The 16,718-nt window shown below is 40.4% G+C and overlaps 2 protein-coding genes across 8 annotated transcripts in view; one reads left to right on the top strand and one right to left on the bottom strand.

Moving 5' to 3' along the window:
- Nucleotides 1–16,718, bottom strand: part of lyst (lysosomal trafficking regulator) — a 262,116-nt gene that overhangs the window by 15,839 nt on the left and 229,559 nt on the right. The window lies entirely within an intron of this gene.
- Nucleotides 664–6,361, top strand: LOC139341018 (interferon-induced, double-stranded RNA-activated protein kinase-like). The gene is made up of 12 exons (XM_070977239.1): nt 664–969; nt 1,915–2,050; nt 2,164–2,297; nt 2,381–2,480; nt 2,852–3,187; nt 3,306–3,425; nt 3,524–3,658; nt 3,749–3,968; nt 4,058–4,201; nt 4,542–4,643; nt 4,844–4,906; nt 5,663–6,361. Exons 5-12 carry the CDS (start codon nt 3,090–3,092, stop codon nt 5,783–5,785), a joined length of 1,005 nt encoding a protein of 334 aa, XP_070833340.1. The 5' UTR covers nt 664–969; nt 1,915–2,050; nt 2,164–2,297; nt 2,381–2,480; nt 2,852–3,089; the 3' UTR covers nt 5,786–6,361.

Genomic DNA, 16,718 nt, shown 5'->3' with positions numbered 1-16,718 from the left:
GGTCTTTCATTTTAATTGAGCTATTCCATTAGCATACAAAGTTCTAACAGCCTTACAGAAAAGGACTCTGCAGTCATGTCATCTGTACCAGGAAATTTATTGTCCTTAAGTAAGCAAAGATTCAACAACCAACCTGGTTGACATCGACAAGGGGACACAACTTAAAAGTTGTTTTTTTTTTTTTTTTGCACATTTGCAACATATTTCTTTAAAAATCCATTCATGAGTAGTGAAACAACACTTGTGCCTTGGTATTAGTTTAAGTTTTTATGTTCTAATTTGGCTTTTTTTGGCCTTAATAGCTGGTGGAAGTAGAACAATCTTAGTGAGGGACAGGTAATTTTTCCTTTTTTTGCAAGACACTTCACACAAAAGTGTTTAAAAATCCTTTAAAACAAAAAGCAAAATACATTTTATTTGTTTTTATGTTACATGACACATAAGGAATATAAATTATAAAATGCTTTATTGTTTACTTATTTTTTGTTCAAATTTACAGAAGAGTTAATTTTGAGGGACACTTAATGGCAAGCTTTCGTATAATGACTCATACACATAATTGTATATTATTTTGGTAATAAATTAATTTAAGCAACAAAATCTGAGGAGCCACTTGGGAGCCCAAAGAGCCGGCTCGTTTAAGAGAGCTGAGCCGTAAGAACCGACTCTCATAAAAGATGGCGTCATTTCTTCTAGCGACTTCTACCGGCTGCAGCCAATAGCTACCTTCCTTACAAGTGTTGGACGAATTTAAAATTGCCTACGTTTCCTGTTTAGTGGAAAAGTTGGTGGACAGCCGTCGCTTGAACCTGTGCATTCCCCATCTCTCACCTCGGTTACCCGCTTGTGCTTACACGGTTTATTCGGGATGGAGAAGAAAAACTACGTGGATGAGCCAAAGAGGCATGAACGGAGACCACTTTCGGAGCTGAAGTATGAGGACCCTGAGGGACCTGAGCACAATCAAAGGTGAGTTAAAGCCGTTTCATTAACGCTTGACAGCAGAAGTAAGCAAGTAGAAAGTGGGCCGGAAACCGACCTGTTTTTTACACGTGCGACCATGTAGAGACAGAAACGACATGCCATCGTGTAAATAAGTAACATAAGGCTATTTAGTTTGTTTGATAAAACGACAAGGTATAGATCAAGGTATCCTAAATGACTTCTGTTGTGATCTGGCGCTATGTAGAAAATAAACTAAATTAACTTGATGCGCATCCCTAATATAATGATGGGGGAAACACTGCTTTCTATGTCTTTTTTGATACTGCTGCTGCTGCCTGTAACACCCAAATCGCCCTTATGGGGGATTAATAAAGTCTTATCTTATTTCATCTTTTCTTTTCTTATCTTATAGGTAGTTGTATATTTTAGGTTTGTCCATCTCATGGAGGCAGATTTGAAATGACTCTCAGAAAACCGTTATCTTATTTCTTTTCTATATCTATCGCTGCACATAAGTACAACATATTTGTACTTGCCGCCTTTCACCAAAAAAAGACATGAGCATGACTCAACAGCTAAGCATCCTCTGCTGTCTTCTTCTTCTACTTCGAAGTCGCATTACTGCCACCTCCTGGATTGCAGCAGTCTCCCAGTGTCCACCAAAAAGTGATCTTATTCAGGACATTGTCCATCCCATAACTCAGACCCAGCTGTCTGGGCTGGTGCAACTCCTTCCTTCACTGTAGCATCTGGATCTTATCCAGAGATGTCCACAACATTCAAGGATTTCCTGGCAGCGTCCAGCACCTCCTTAATGCTTTCTGACCTCCCCTGTGCTTCAACAGCACGATGAAAAGCCATGGCAATACATGCCAAAAATCATTTCTTCTCCATGGAGATGTTGTGATCAGCTCCATTTCTTCTGAAGTCACCTTGGTGATAACTACAGATTTTACAATTCTTCATCAGAATCTACACGAAGGCCGTGCTCGGTGATCGTCCAGTCTTCCCAGTTTCTGCAGAGGACAACAAAAAGCAAACCAAGCCAAATGCAGCTAAAATCGCCCCCAGCTGTCCCAGTGAGAAGGAGAACCGTGGACCAGTGGTAAGGTCCTTCCATGTGAAATGGTGCATGTTGGATTGTGCTCTCCATTTTCAGAGTTGTTTATCCAGACAGATGGCAGCAGCTGCTAACAAGTCTTTCATTTTCCCTTTCAGATAGAACATGCTGCAAAAAATCCTACTGCATTGGTTCATCACACATGTGTCAGTGACATCAACTATGGTCAGAAGGAAAGGCTGACTGTGACAGCTGGGGAGTCAACAGGACTGGGACCAAATGATGCGACTCAGTAAGTCTCCTAACTCCGTCCAAATTCTTAGCTATTTTGTCACGATTTAAACATGTATAACATAAAAGTTGTTATGCTATGAGATGCCGGAGCTTCAGTGTTGGTGATGAGAATTATCCAAAGGAGGAAACTAAGGAGGAAGCGGCCAAGCTTGCATATCATGAGATATCTGGCACGACAGAGGTACGTATTAATACACACTAGTTTGTCCTGGCTGAAGCAGCATAGAAATAAAACCAAAAATATGTTGTTGTTTTTTAATCAGTGGAGGAATTTTGCAGTTTGTTTGACATGTTGGTAAAGGAAGTATATTTAAAAAAATGACTAAGGATGTAGTTTTGTCCCATGGTGATGCAAAATTCTTCCACTGATTAAAGAACAACAACATATTTTTAGTTTTATTTCCATCAATAACTGGCCAGGACAACATAATAATGTAAGTCTTCTGAAACATCCAATCAGCCATTAAGTTCTGGTGCCAGCATTCATATGTCTCTGAAAATGTTGCTTGAATTTGACTTGCACCATTTTCTGTGTTTCTTCCAATTCTTAAGAAACCTCATATGATCTCCACACAACAGTAAGTCACCTTGAACTGTTTTAAGCTGCAGTACATAATATTTCGTAGGATGGCATTATTGCTGATTTCATGTTCATGTCAGGACTGAAACACTTTTCGAAGATGTTTCGCCAATCAGCGATGAGGTATAGTTGGACATTTGAATCATTGGAATGATTTGTTTTGGTTTTTTTTAAGTTGTTGTTTTTCCTCTACAATTTAATCTCTGTCTCATGATTTATTTGTTGGTTGAGGATATAATGTTTGCTGAAGGAGTGGACACAGGAGACAGCTCCAGTGAGACGACATCAGCCCAATCAAAAAGCTCGAGGTATGGAAAATGAAAACATTACATTGCAACCTTGGATAGTGTTTTCTGTGGCGTTTGTGTGTGTCTGTCAATTCTAACAACTGATATACACTCCAAATGACGTCTTTTGTGTCAACAGGTTTACATCCGAATTTGAGCCCATAATGTGCCTTGGCGAAGGCGCGTTTGGTCGTGTTTTTGAAGTAAAAGAGAAACTGACCGAGTGCCATTTTGCTGTGAAGATTGTCCTCTGTAAAGAGTGGGTCAAACGTTACCTGATGTTTCATGTCTTTAACATGCATTTCATAGTGTGGCATATTAATTACAGATGTAGTGCAAAAATTTTTTTATCCTTAGGAACAACAAAGCTCTACGAGAGGTGAAGGCATTGACAAACCTCCATCACCATAACATTGTTCGATACTACAACTATTGGATGGAGGATTCAGGGTACCAACAGGACGGTGCAGAGGACAGTTGCAGCAGTTCACAGTAAATCCCATCCATGTGTTAAAGTCCTTACTTACTTATACTGGAGGCACATAATTTCTTGTCTTTCTTTGTCTTTTCTTGCTTTTCTAGGTCCTCCGCTGAGAATTCATCTGGAAAGTACCTCTATATTCAGATGGAGGTGTGTGACCTCAAAACACTCCAGGTGTGGATCGATGAGAAGAATATGCAGAATGAGAAGGAATCTCTGTACAGCTCCAAGAGAAGAGAAGAAAGTCTAACCATTGCCACGCAAATCGTCAGCGGAGTCGAGTACATTCACTCCAAGAAGCTCATCCACAGAGACCTGAAGGTGAGACGAACAGAATCACATCATGTATGATGTCACGTCAGGCAGGAAGCGACATGTTTGCTTGTTTTTTTTTTTTTCCCCACGGTTAGCCTGCCAACATCATGTTTGGGCGAGACGGAGAGGTGAAGATCGGAGACTTTGGTCTGGTCACTGCTGAGAATGATGACGATGCTGAGAACCTGTTGGAGAGAACAGTGTACAAAGGAACCCCGTCTTACATGGCTCCAGAGCAAGTGAGATGGTCTCCATGACAATAACATTTATCTCACTGATTGGTTGTCAAAGGGGACATCAAAGGGACCCTGTGGAGACTTTAAGCACTTGTGGGATTTCATTTGAAGTGCTAAGTATATTATAGTCAGTTTTGCCCATGTTAGGTCACATTTAATGTAATATAGTGTCTCTCTGGTTCTACAAACAAATCCATAAAATCCCAGCGGCTTCACTAACTATTAGTTACATACAGTGACTTCATGAGTACACCAGTAACTGTTAGTTAATGTTTCATATACACTTTAGTGAAACTGATGAGACTTTTGTTGATACTATGTTTTTTCTTTTTTGTTGTAACAGAAGAACCAGAAGACTTACGATCGAAAAATTGATATATTTGCTTTGGGGTTGATCTGCTTCGAGCTGTTTTGGAAGATTTCCACCAGTCATGAAAGGCAAACGGTGAGTTGTTCAGTCACAATCCAATATTTTGATCATTATCAGGAGTTAATAACTTGCTGTATTTATAGGTTCCTGTCAAATTTAGCTGATGTTTTTTTTAGCAGATTATTCAAGTTCAACAGAGCATAATTGAGCAACTTATCATGTGTGACAGGCCAGTTAAATGTTATTTCTCCTTTTTATCACTGTGTGGCTTCCAGATTTGGGGCGATGTCAGAGGACAGAAATTTCCCAAAGGCTTTTCAGGCCATTTTTCTGAGGAGGTAAATCATCTTTTGCATTTTGGCTTTGTTCAGACTGCCAGCCCAAATCTGATCCAATGATGGATCTCCATTGCTCGTTCTTCCATGTTGGAAAGCTGTGTCAGCAGTGTACGTAGTTACTGATGCCTACTGTACGTTGTTACCACAGATAGGTTGGTGATGACTGGACACACAAATCTGATCTGATCACTAGCAAAGAAACATGCAGACATTCCGTCTTTAAGATCTAATTTGTGAAATAAATCTGATTTGCCTGCAATCTGAACCAAGCATTTTCTGATGTACTTGCATTATGGATCAGTCAGTATGTTAACATGCAGTTACATAAACAGGTTACTCAGAGAAACTGGGTTACACAGGTAGAGCAAGTTTACATGCTCGCTGTAAATCCATGAATACATGAAGCACTCCAGTAATAAGTGAAACAAAGCGGTGCTTTCCTACACAGTGCATATGTGTATGAATTCATAAATGTTAAATATTCCAAGGAAAACAAATTATTTGGACTTCAAGAGGCTACTTTGTGTTAGTTTCAATCATAGTTCGACTTAGGATGGAGTTATTTTAAATGCAAAGATGAATTGCTGGGTGTCATCATCTCTCCTTTCATCCACTCCACTCTTGAAGGCAGTCTGCCTTTACTTGGTTGCTCAAGTAAAGTCCACATGTGCGTATTGATGTGTAGTATAGTAATACTGTAGTATGGTCGGATTTCTCAATGCAAGATCTCAATAGCTGTTCTGGTTTACGTTACAGTACAAAATAATAAAGCCAATGCTGTGTTTCAAACCAAATGACCGACCTGAAGCTGAAGAGCTGAAGAGGGCCTTGGAAAAGTGCACTCGCAGAAACAACACTCGTGCCAGCAGGACTGTCTAATTAGATGGAGCAGGACCTGCATAGATGGATGCAGTTGCCACTCTCTTTCCCTACATTTACACGTAGCAGGGTATTTTTGGTATTTTTGGGTTTACATGAACCTGGATAAATACGCTGTCGAGCGCATCATAACTATACCAAACCTATGGGCGCGAGTGTAAACATGACGTTAAGTATTCAGTCGCATGTTGTGACATTTCGGAACCCAAAACGCCATTTAACCCAGTTTACACGCCGACAAATAGCTGGCGTTTTCAGAAATCTCCACTTGTTTGACACTTTGTTTTTAAAAATGATCGTTTTGTGTAAATGAGAGGCCAAACTGCATGAAAACATATGCGTTTTCCCTAAGTGTAAACGGGGTCTCAGTAAAACTTCAACCACAAGTAGCTTAGTTGCAAACTATATTTTAGCTTACAGAAAGTATATACACAAATAAGCCACATGTATTTTTCACTGCTTTTCTTAGTTGTTTCTCTATTCTGTACCCTGTATACTTTTTTATTTTTCACCTCTTTATGCCACTGTGCTTGCTCTTTGTAATACTTGCTCAATCAATAAAGTCTTATCTTATCTTATCTTATCTTATCTTATTTTATTTTATCTTATCTATCTTACCACATGAGGGCAGTCTTGCCTTCTTATTGTTTCATTCATATCTCTCAAGTCTGTATTCCCCAAGATTACTGTTTGATGATTCTTGTCTTTTGATGATTTGCAAATGACAAAAACAGGCACCAATATAATAACCAAGATAAAAATATGCAGTGCTGTGTTTTGTTGTTTTTTTGGGGGGATAAGAAAAATAACAAATTCAATCACCATTTCCCAAACAAATGGTTAAACATTTTAAAGAAAGTACCGTCCAAAACTAGTCTGCATAACGCTCAGTTTGGGATGATGTAAGTCATCAGAGTTCCTCGCTGACCTCATTGTTGTTTTCTTTTGTATTGAGACCTCTAGGGGGAGCTGTGGCTCTGTGGAGCTCAGGCTGTTGGGAGTGTGGCTGCAGACTCCAGGCCTCCTCTGCCTGTGGGTGAGAAAGGTTTATTCACAGTGAGAGGGCCAAAACTGAGGGAGCTGTGTGACATTTAATCATGCCTCCGGTGCATGCCTGATGATTAGCATCTCTGTGGAAAACAACAGTAACAAGTGCCAAATGCAGGATCCCACGCAATCACCTGGCCGTGGTGCACACAGTCACAGAGGCCCCCGGTAATCAGCACAAATCAGCTCCTGCAGCTCAGTATGTTAACTCAACAATCACCACACTGCAAAGCGCCCTAAATTTGCGTCGCACCCGTGGATAGAGGCCATACTGTAGGTGGATCGACTGCCTTCAGCTAGATTGAATAACTTGGTGATAACTTCTGTCTCATCAGTCATGGCCCTACCACATCGAGTCACTGTAAAAATGTGGTGATGGCAGAGGCTATAAGGAGAGGAAAATATGCAGAAATAAACAGTTTCTAGAGCCAGTGTTACTTTATCCTCCCTCTGGGAAACACAGCACATTTTGAATTTTGGATCTCCATATAACTATTTCCATGCTGACAAATGTTTCGATAACATAACAAAGTATTTCAAACCTGAATGAACTGATTTTTTTGGCCACTTGGGGCCAGGACAGCCAGCTGAAAACAGCATTGACAAATTATCACCATATGATTTTGAGTGCTATGAGTCACTACGAGCGACACCTCTCACATCACGCAGTCATTTGACCCACTTTTCATATAAAAACATTGATTAATGCAACAACAGAATAAAATCTTCTCATTTCTTCCATGTTTGGTCAGAATGTCTTAACATTTTATGGCTAAGCCTAAAAAAAAGTCTGGCCTGGTGTGTTGCTCTTTCTATGTGATAGGCAAAACTTATTATGATTAAATATTATTTCACCTCCTAAATAATTACCAGCAGTTGCCAGCTTAATTTTTTCAAAGATGTCATTTAGATTTCGACTGCATGAGAGAACTTTGAATCACTCTTCCCTTGACATTTACACCACCAAAACAATGTACTCTCTCATTTAGCAGTATCTAAGATAAGAAACCGAGTATGTTTCCAATCTTCCACAGCTGTCGCGCTTGTGCGAGCAGGGTTATTGGATGTATTGAGGTCACTTCCTCCGGGAGCAGTGTGGGCACTGAAGCAGCGCTCTAGTCAGTGGCCTGGACCATGTAGCCAGGAGTAAAATGGACTCACCAGTCAGGAGCACAGCAGCGGAGTGTTTCCCTAAGTCCCATGGGTCGGAGCAAACCATTACCCTGTGCGCAGCCTCGTTGCAGAAACAGCAACCAGAGTTTGTTCTGCTCTGTGTGTTTTCGGAACCGGCCTGGCTGCTAAAACAAAGCTATCGTCCACCAGCACACATCAAAATGATCCACGTTAAGTTGTCAGATAGTGTTGTCATCTTTCCTGCCTGTACATATATTTCTGAAGTTTCTGTTGTTTTTCATAGCCCACTATAGTTAAATCCCACTTAACCTCTGGTGAACTCCAGTTAACTGGAGCATGACCACATGCTGTGCCTTGCCAGAGGCCTCACTTGGCTTTTACTCTGGACTTTCCACCTCTCCAGAACCACATCCTGCCACTGTCCACTCCGCTCAGGGAACACTGCCAGCGCTGGTTAAAGGGCCATACTGGTGATTTTGCATGTTTTAACCTACTTATTGCACCCCATCGAACCTTAACATCACAACTTACCATCTCAGAGTTTCAGACCTTATAATGTATATTTTTTGCTTTTCAGGGCAGCCCTTGCTTTCCATTAATTTCCATACAGTAGAGCAGTCCTGAAAAACTGTAACTTTCATTATCATTGTGTGGTAATTCAGTTTAAGTCATTGCTGTGTTATCTCACAATGGTAGTGTGACTTTGACCAATCTTAAAGCTGCACTAATCAATATTTTAAAATTAACAATGGATCAAACGGCTACATTTTACGTGAAAAGAATGATAAACCCACTGAGAATTATCACCCAACTCTCCACTTTCCCTCAGCTCTACAGATCATTTCAACTTAATTCAGGTCATTGTTTTGGTTTTGCAGGCTGCAACTTTACTGTTTTGGTTCACGCTACCACTTCTATGTAACTAGCACCTGTTTTCAGTGAAAGAAGCTCTGATAAGCACATTGTACACCATATGACACCCTCTGTCTTTAGACCATTACTAGACGTAACATTCCTGGCAATGAATTCATGAGTTGTAGTGAGAGGGTTTCACAGTATGCTTTTGCCCTTTAAACTTGCAGTATAACCATTAACCATGTGTCAAACTGGGACATAGCTGCCATTGAGGACACTGAGGTCATGTCCTCTGCAGTTTCTCTCAGGGTTTGGGGATTTCAGAGGGTTTGGGAGTTCTACAATTCAAATAAATCCAGGATTTGGTGGATATTTCATAGGACTAGTCCAGTATTTTTAGAGTCAAAATACTACTAAAAACAACACCAAAATATAATTCCTGGTGGTGTGAGAAAGTTTTGAAAGAGACTTTGGGAAGTAAAATAGCTGAATGAATAAAATGTATTCCAAATTCAAATAGATAAAATATTTCAAGACCTTATATCTGGTGTTTTTTCAAGATTTTCTGACAGGGGATTTTCTGACGAAGTGTTGTGGGACTTGGCCTCATAACACTAGTACTGCTAAAATCCTGGCTGATGTCAAACTTACGTTTACCCAAGATTTTTTCATTTCATCCTGTGAAGCAACATTTCTGAGGCATTATATTTGAGTGCCAACTACAAATGATGAACATAAGGTTTTCAAAATGCTAAATAAAGACTGTTTTTAATGTGGTTAAGTTACTTTTTGTACATAAATGAAGGCAACAGATTTCTTCTGAAGGAGTCTGAAGGTAAAATTTACACTAAAACTTACATGATGACAACAGTGTCCAGGATATATCAGGAAAAACAGAATGCCAGGTGGATGTGAGGCACAAATTGACACAGACTATGGCAGGTTAAACTAGAGGAGAACATTTCACCTGACACAGTATACTGTGCATTTTTCTTACCCTAGAGATTATACTGAATATATGACAAAAAGTTCTGCTGTCACTTTTCCACTGAAGCTAGTTCGACCTGTGTATCTGAGCTCCCATTTGAAAGAAAAACACCATGTGTTCACTCACATCCGCCTGATTCAGCTCCAGTCAGCAGAGGAGATCAGATCCTCTTCACAACACCTACAGTACATCCTCCCCCAAGCTCTACTCTGGTTACATAAAACTCATTTCATGTGAGAACTCCCAACTGGTCTACATTAAATGCATCGTAAATCAGAGACTTGGCCAACTTTGCTGCACACCAACCAAATATTCACTCATATAATAGAACAGTTATTCTCTCTTTTTTATATATATATATTTACTCCTCAAAATGTACTACCCAGAGTCTCCTGAGAGTAGGCCTCTCAGATAGAGGAAATAATATTTTCACATCACAAGATTTCCGTGGTTCGCTGCTGTTGTTTATCAGTGCTGGGTAGACTGTGGCTACTGAGGCAGCGGCGCCCTTTTCGTCACACTGCTGTCCTGATTTGTGTTGTCAATCTAACTGATGTAAACAAATTTCCCTTGACTGTGAGGTATGTTTAATGTATCATCACTTTATCTCTAATGTAAATTTCATGAAACCAGGGAAGATGCACCATTGGATGCAAGGAAATATCACTTGATTCAAGGCCTAAAATGAAACTGAAAAATAGCTTTTCACTCAATTACAAGTCAGCTTATGATCAAGTTTGATAAAATGTCATAAAGACGTAACAAGATATATCTTCTCACCAGGCAGTTCCTATGTTAGAGCGTTGCACTTGTTTCAAGCTTTATTGTCCTTAATTATCTTAAAGATATTAGAACTTCTAACTGAGATTCTATTGGTGCTTCTGAATAATTTAATGCTTGAAACTCTAACTTCCAGGATTATAAAGCCTTTAAATCAACACTGACAAGAACAAAACTGTTGAACTCTGCACAAATGCACAGTACTTGTTTTCAGTCTGGCCACAGGATTTTTAAGATAACTGTGTGTTCTTTGAGACTACATATTTTGGTTAGTGAATTTTTCCTGTTCTGTTGGAGGAAAATGTTGCTATTTCCCAATTTTATTGCTTTTTTTCTCTTGTTTTTGAGAACCGAGTTGTTGCACTCCCAGCCGTTGTTCCATGAAGATATATTCTATGAAAACTATAGTTTAAGTGTTTGCATCAAGGGATTTCTGTTGGAGTTAGATGTAAACTGGATCTTAGCGTGTTGGTGTGTGTGTTTTGTTTTGTTTTACTGGCACCATGGGGGTAAAAGCGTGGTATGTGTCTGAGTGTGTGTGCAGTTTTCTTGGCTTGCTCTGTGTGGCAGCTGAAGGGGCTGTCAGAACGACTTGACTTATGCTGCCTTGTGTCACTTTGTGTGGGCTGGTAATTTACTACAAATAATATTGCATTCTCTCTGCTGACAGCCTGCCAACGCTGTCAATTGGCAAAGGCAGAAAAGTCGTTTGTCAACTTTTTGCCCCCTCAAATCCCCCACTGCCACACCCCCTGCAGCTTTAAAGGTCAAGGGCACAATGGCAGCCTCACCTGGTAAATCTTTAATAAGTCGAAGAATCAGCTCCATCTGGAGTTCAGCGGTTCATAGCAGAGCAGCAGGGGAGGCAGCCGAGTGTCAGGAGGATCCTCTGAAAGCTTCTGCAGCCAGTTATTCCCCTGTTTTCTTCAGCAAAATTGACACCTTCTGACAGCCCAGCTGTTGTGCTGATTTCATGCCCACAGGAAAGACGTGAGTGAGGTGATGCAATCATGATGTTAGTGTGGATTTCTCAGGAGGAATATGGAAAGGAAAAAGGGATGGAGACAAAACAAAGCTGCACTTAAACAGGCACCATGGTGATCTGTGAAAAAATAGAAACGGCACATTTGATGTCAGAGTTTGTGTCTTTATCTATGACAGGTGTTAGAGCCGAAGGTTACAATATGTACCCACTGCAACCGCCCACGCTAATGTTGTTTACTGCCAGACGGATCCTTCCAAATCAAGGACGGAGACATCTGAACCTCCTCCTCATTGCTGTCAAAAATATATCATAACCGTGGTAAATACTAGGCAAGGAAGGAAGTTCCCTAAAAGACTGTGAAGCAACAATTTTATTTGCTTTTAAATGATTCAGAAGGAGGTGTCAACTTCTACACCTGCACCTGCAGACTGAAGCTATGAGATAGGATTCATGCTCCGTGCGCTATTAAAGGCTCCATAGTGATGTTGTTTATAGTCTGGAGATTAGAATGTTCAGCACTGGCAGATACAAGCAAGGTGACTTCATTGCATAATTTAAATGATAAGTGGCAGTAAATTCAGGTAGTGTGATGGCAGTGGTGATTAACTGAGAGGCCCAGAGAAATAAGACAGAAAAAGGCAAGCTCATCAAATTGGCAGATGAATTCAAAGATAGAGTGAATCGACAGGAAGGAATTACTTTTGTGATGTTTGTGCATTCATGGTTGCCTCTTCCTCTTTGTGTCAGTAGTAATTACACAGGTACCTATGGGAGAGGCAGGGAGGAAGATGAAAGCACTGTGAAACCAGGACATGAACAAAGCCAGAAACAGAAAGAGGGGGCCAACGCTTGAACACCAAGCCATGACAGACAGCCTTTGGGGCTGTTTTATTCAGCTGCCAGGAGCTTTTTAGGATTCGTTTTATCTGCTCTGCCTTCCCACCCACCCACACGCCCACCCCTCTGGATGGTGCTCCAGATGATTTGTGTCCAGTTTGGTTTCACTCGAGCCAACACAGCCTCTAAAAGCAGACACACTCTGCCTCCTTCTCTGCAATCAGCCCGCCTGTCTTGTGTTTGAGAGCTGTTAAACCTCTTTTCTTCCTGAGTGGGTTTGTTTGTGTTTAACTGAGAGGTCACATCAGGTTGTGCCGTTTCAAAGATGATTGGAAGTATATTTTACTACTTACAATTTGATTTTTCTGTCTGTATTTTGCTTTTGTTGGAGGCGGTCTCATACAAAACAGCAAATCATGTCTCGTTTAGACATGTTAAGCATATCACAGTCCATGAATGAAAGAGCCCACCACAACAGGTTGGCTTCGATGGAGGAGGCGAAACCAGCAATTTCCATCATTCAGTTACGAAACTCTTTTCCAAATATTTTATTTCCCTCCTGTTTCCAAGAAGATCTTTTGTCATCCTTCTACTTAAGTTAATGTCTACAGCCATGCCAGCAGTCCTGTTTGCCTGTACTTGAGCTACATGTACCACCATGTCACCATGCTAATATGCTCTCATTGACAATGATGGTACTAAGTAGGTCTACTGTTTACCATGTTACCCACCTTAGTTAAGAATGTTAGCATGCTAACATTTGCTTATTAGCACTAAACACTGGACAGTGATGATAATCAGTCAGTCAGTTACCCAAATTTCACTGCAATACAAATTTCAATAAGTTCACTCAAAAACATAAACGTGAGCCTGCTGATAGCGCTAGTGGGAAAGTGAGGGGGTCACCAAAGTCATTAGGATTCATCCTCTGGCAACCGTGGTAATTCATTTCATAATTGTTTTTCAAGTGTTTGACCGACTGACTAACTGCCATCCCTGGAGCAGTGCTACTCCCAAGACCATAAATACAGTCTAGCCTAATTAATTCATTACAGTGGTTGGAGAGTTTGGGATGATCACTACTCCATTCATAGAAGATGCCGTCTGAGACATTAGGAACCTATTCTGTCTGGTTCCTTAAAAAAAAAAAATCAATACCAGTCAAAGTCACTAAATCCAAGTCAAAATGCAGTGTGCCAGCAGTTAACACATGGCAGGTAGTGCCTGATCACAGATGCTTGTTTTCATCCTTAGTCAGTGGTGGAAAAAGTACTTAGATAATTTTACTCATATAAAACTAGTGGCACCACAGCAGGGAAACACTTTTCCAAGCAAAAGTCATGCATTGAAAAAGTATTTGCATGAAAATTTGTCTCTGAAGTACAGAGAGTAAAAGTATTCTTTATGCAGAATGTCCCTTTTCAGAGTATTATATTGTTGGATTCTAATTATCAATGCATTAATGTGTTCACCACTGTGATGTTGCAGCTGGTAAAGTTGGGACTGATTTTAATTACGTTTTACACTGCAAGGGCAGAATTTTCCCTCTGGGATCAATAAAGTCTTCTACATTATTTAGTCTTTATCTTTCCCTGTGGTAATACATCATGATTTATTTGTCGTATTGTTGTATTACTATCTGCAAAGTGACTGGTAAGCAAAGTAATCAAATAAATGTAGTGGAGTAAAAAGTGCAATATTTGCCTCTGAATGGGCAGTAAAAGTATGAAGTAGAAGAAAATGGAAATTTTCATGTACTGCAAAATAAAAGTACTTGAGTGAATGTCCTTAGTTACTCTCCTCCATGTTAATATATTATCAGTGTGTGACTCATTTCTGTCATTTTGGTCCCGACATTTAAGCTATTTGGGTTGATGTAATGAATTTTGATGTTTTTAGAAGCGTGTATTAATATTGCTGGTGCACTGCCACAGAACAATCACTCCAAAAATTTCTGCTGTATATAAATCTCTGGATATACTGTATATAACCTGATAAGGTATACTTTTAAAATCCCCTGCAGGGATAAACACAGTTGAATCAAATTCAATGCATGGCACATCTGGGCTCTCAGAAATCCTTTTAGGGATGGTTGAGAGTCCCCATGGCTGGCACACGGCTCCTGTGTTCTTCATCAGACCCAAATTTGTGGCATTACACTCAGAGAGCCGTCTCATAAATGGATTTCTTGTTGTGTATGAAGCCTCATAGGGGAATCAGTGCACCATGTGGCCATCTGTCTTTGTACTTCCAGCCTCCTGAGCTACTTTCCCAGAAATCAACACCCTGTGGTCTGAGTCACCCTCGCCATCCTGTCGTCTGCATTTATTTATTTTTTTTCATCAAGGTCTCGAAGCACTATCAAGCATTTTTTTCTCTATGAGCGCATGCTCTGCTCTGAGAACATTACAGATAATGCCCTCCCCAATAGCGTTTTCCCAGCTTTACATTTTCTCCATTGAAGGACACACGGCAACATGACTGGGAAATGTGTGCACCCTCGTTAATGGCTTGGAGATGCTCCAATCAATGCTTGCCTATTGATTACTGACATCACGTCCATTTCTTGATGATATTTCAAGGACCGGTGCATCTGCGCCTTCTCTTAGCACTCTGTTCAGCATCCTCTTTATGATGGCGCTGTGCGCGATAAAACCTTAAGGCTCATCAGGTATGTGTGGTGACAGATGCACTGTAGGTGGCTGAGTCTGTGGAAAGCTGGTGCTTCTTCATTTTCATAGTTTTTTGCACTTTCTTTCACTCATTTGTACTGATTTCATTTCAAACGTTGCAGGATCAAATCGAAACACCAATTCAGAAACTCAAATGAGTACATCTTTTGTGCTGATGCAACAAAAATCCATAAAAATGACATCCCAACTAGTAATTGCTTTTTGAACATTTTGGGAAATACACTTCTTCACTTTCTTGCTGATGTAAAATTTATACCACTCTGTCAAGTAAATACATAGTGAGAGTAAGCAGCCACTTAGCTTAGCATAAAGATTGGAAACTTGGAACCAGCTAGCCTGCGTCTCTCCAAAAGGTAACAAAATCAAACAGCGACATAGTTACATCAATCTTATCCAATTCTTGCTAAACGATTTCCCCAGACACTCCTTTAAGGCTAATACACAACATAAAATCAGATACTGATACACTGATGATAAGTAATACAAGCACTTGACAATAGCGATAAGGATGCCTTGAATTTGGGTATTTAAGTATTTTGACTATGTGACCAAATGTAAAAATAGACTAAAACACACCTTTACAAAGACAAAATGCATTCTGTGACAAAATATGAGCTGATGGAGTCCACCGCACAGTGCTGGTGATGGAGGTGGATTTCATCAGACGTTTTCAATTCTAATCATGAATAAATATTAATACAGATATTATGCTATTATCACTCCATCAGTGACTGTCCTCAGCACCTGGCCACGTTTCTCTCCCATCTGCCGGCTGTCTGGGAGGACAGTGACTGGCCTCTCACCCAAGTGAAGTCACTGGCCAAACTGGCCAACTGCATTTGGAGCCACAGACCTAGTTGGAGTCCCTCAGGAGTGGCACTTGGATGTTTGGTCTGCCCAGTGTTCTGCTACTAATAGTGTGGCAGCAAAGGCCTTTCTGGCAAATGCCTGCCTCTATCACTCCTTTGTGTTTTCCTGCTTTTCCAGTGTCAGCGCCAGCCTGCTGGGACAAGGCCGGACTGCATGACTTTTGCTACTCACTTTGACACATTTAGCATTCAGTGCAACATTTGGTAATTAGAGAAGTGTTCAATTAAGGGAACCATAGTAATTACATAACATAAACATTATATTTAGAATTTTTGTCAGTCTGTAAAAACACCTGGATTTGTCCCTGGATGCTTTGAGTTCTGACTGACAACAGAGTGTCCTCCAGGGGGCACTGTTGTATCAGGCTACATCCCAGTGTAAGCACTGAAGGAGGAGGGAAGTGGCATGGCTGTCTACCACACTATCTGTGTTTGTGTTCTCACTTTGTAAGACAATAGCACTATATTCTTATCCAATCTAACCTCCACCTGGAGAAAGAGATGAATTGCATGGCATCTCGCCTCCTGCAGCAAATTAAAACAGAATCCCATTATACAAAAGCAGATAACGCTCTCACAATTCAGTACCACCATTGTATGACGCAAACAGGAAATATGGCCCATGTTGACTGCAGGAAATATATCATTTCAGAGTGGTGTAATTGAATGGTTCTCAGTCAGGAGAGTCCATTAATCGATACCATGCGTGATTCTGAATGATAGCCGCTCTGCTAATAGAACTGAC

Source organism: Chaetodon trifascialis, chromosome 13 (genome assembly GCF_039877785.1).
Source record: "Chaetodon trifascialis isolate fChaTrf1 chromosome 13, fChaTrf1.hap1, whole genome shotgun sequence".
Taxonomy (NCBI): Eukaryota; Metazoa; Chordata; class Actinopteri; order Chaetodontiformes; family Chaetodontidae; genus Chaetodon; species Chaetodon trifascialis.
This window is presented reverse-complemented; position numbering and strand designations above follow the sequence as displayed.

What these genes read in the sequence shown, in the direction of transcription:
- LOC139341018 (XM_070977239.1), top strand. Translation starts at nt 3,090, where the DNA reads ATGATTTATTTGTTGGTTGAGGATATAATGTTTGCTGAAGGAGTGGAC. An exon ending in GACAGTTGCAGCAGTTCACA is followed by an intron (nt 3,659 to 3,748) that starts GTAAATCCCATC and finishes TTGCTTTTCTAG; the next exon opens with GTCCTCCGCTGAGAATTCAT. An exon ending in CCAGTCATGAAAGGCAAACG is followed by an intron (nt 4,644 to 4,843) that starts GTGAGTTGTTCA and finishes TGTGGCTTCCAG; the next exon opens with ATTTGGGGCGATGTCAGAGG.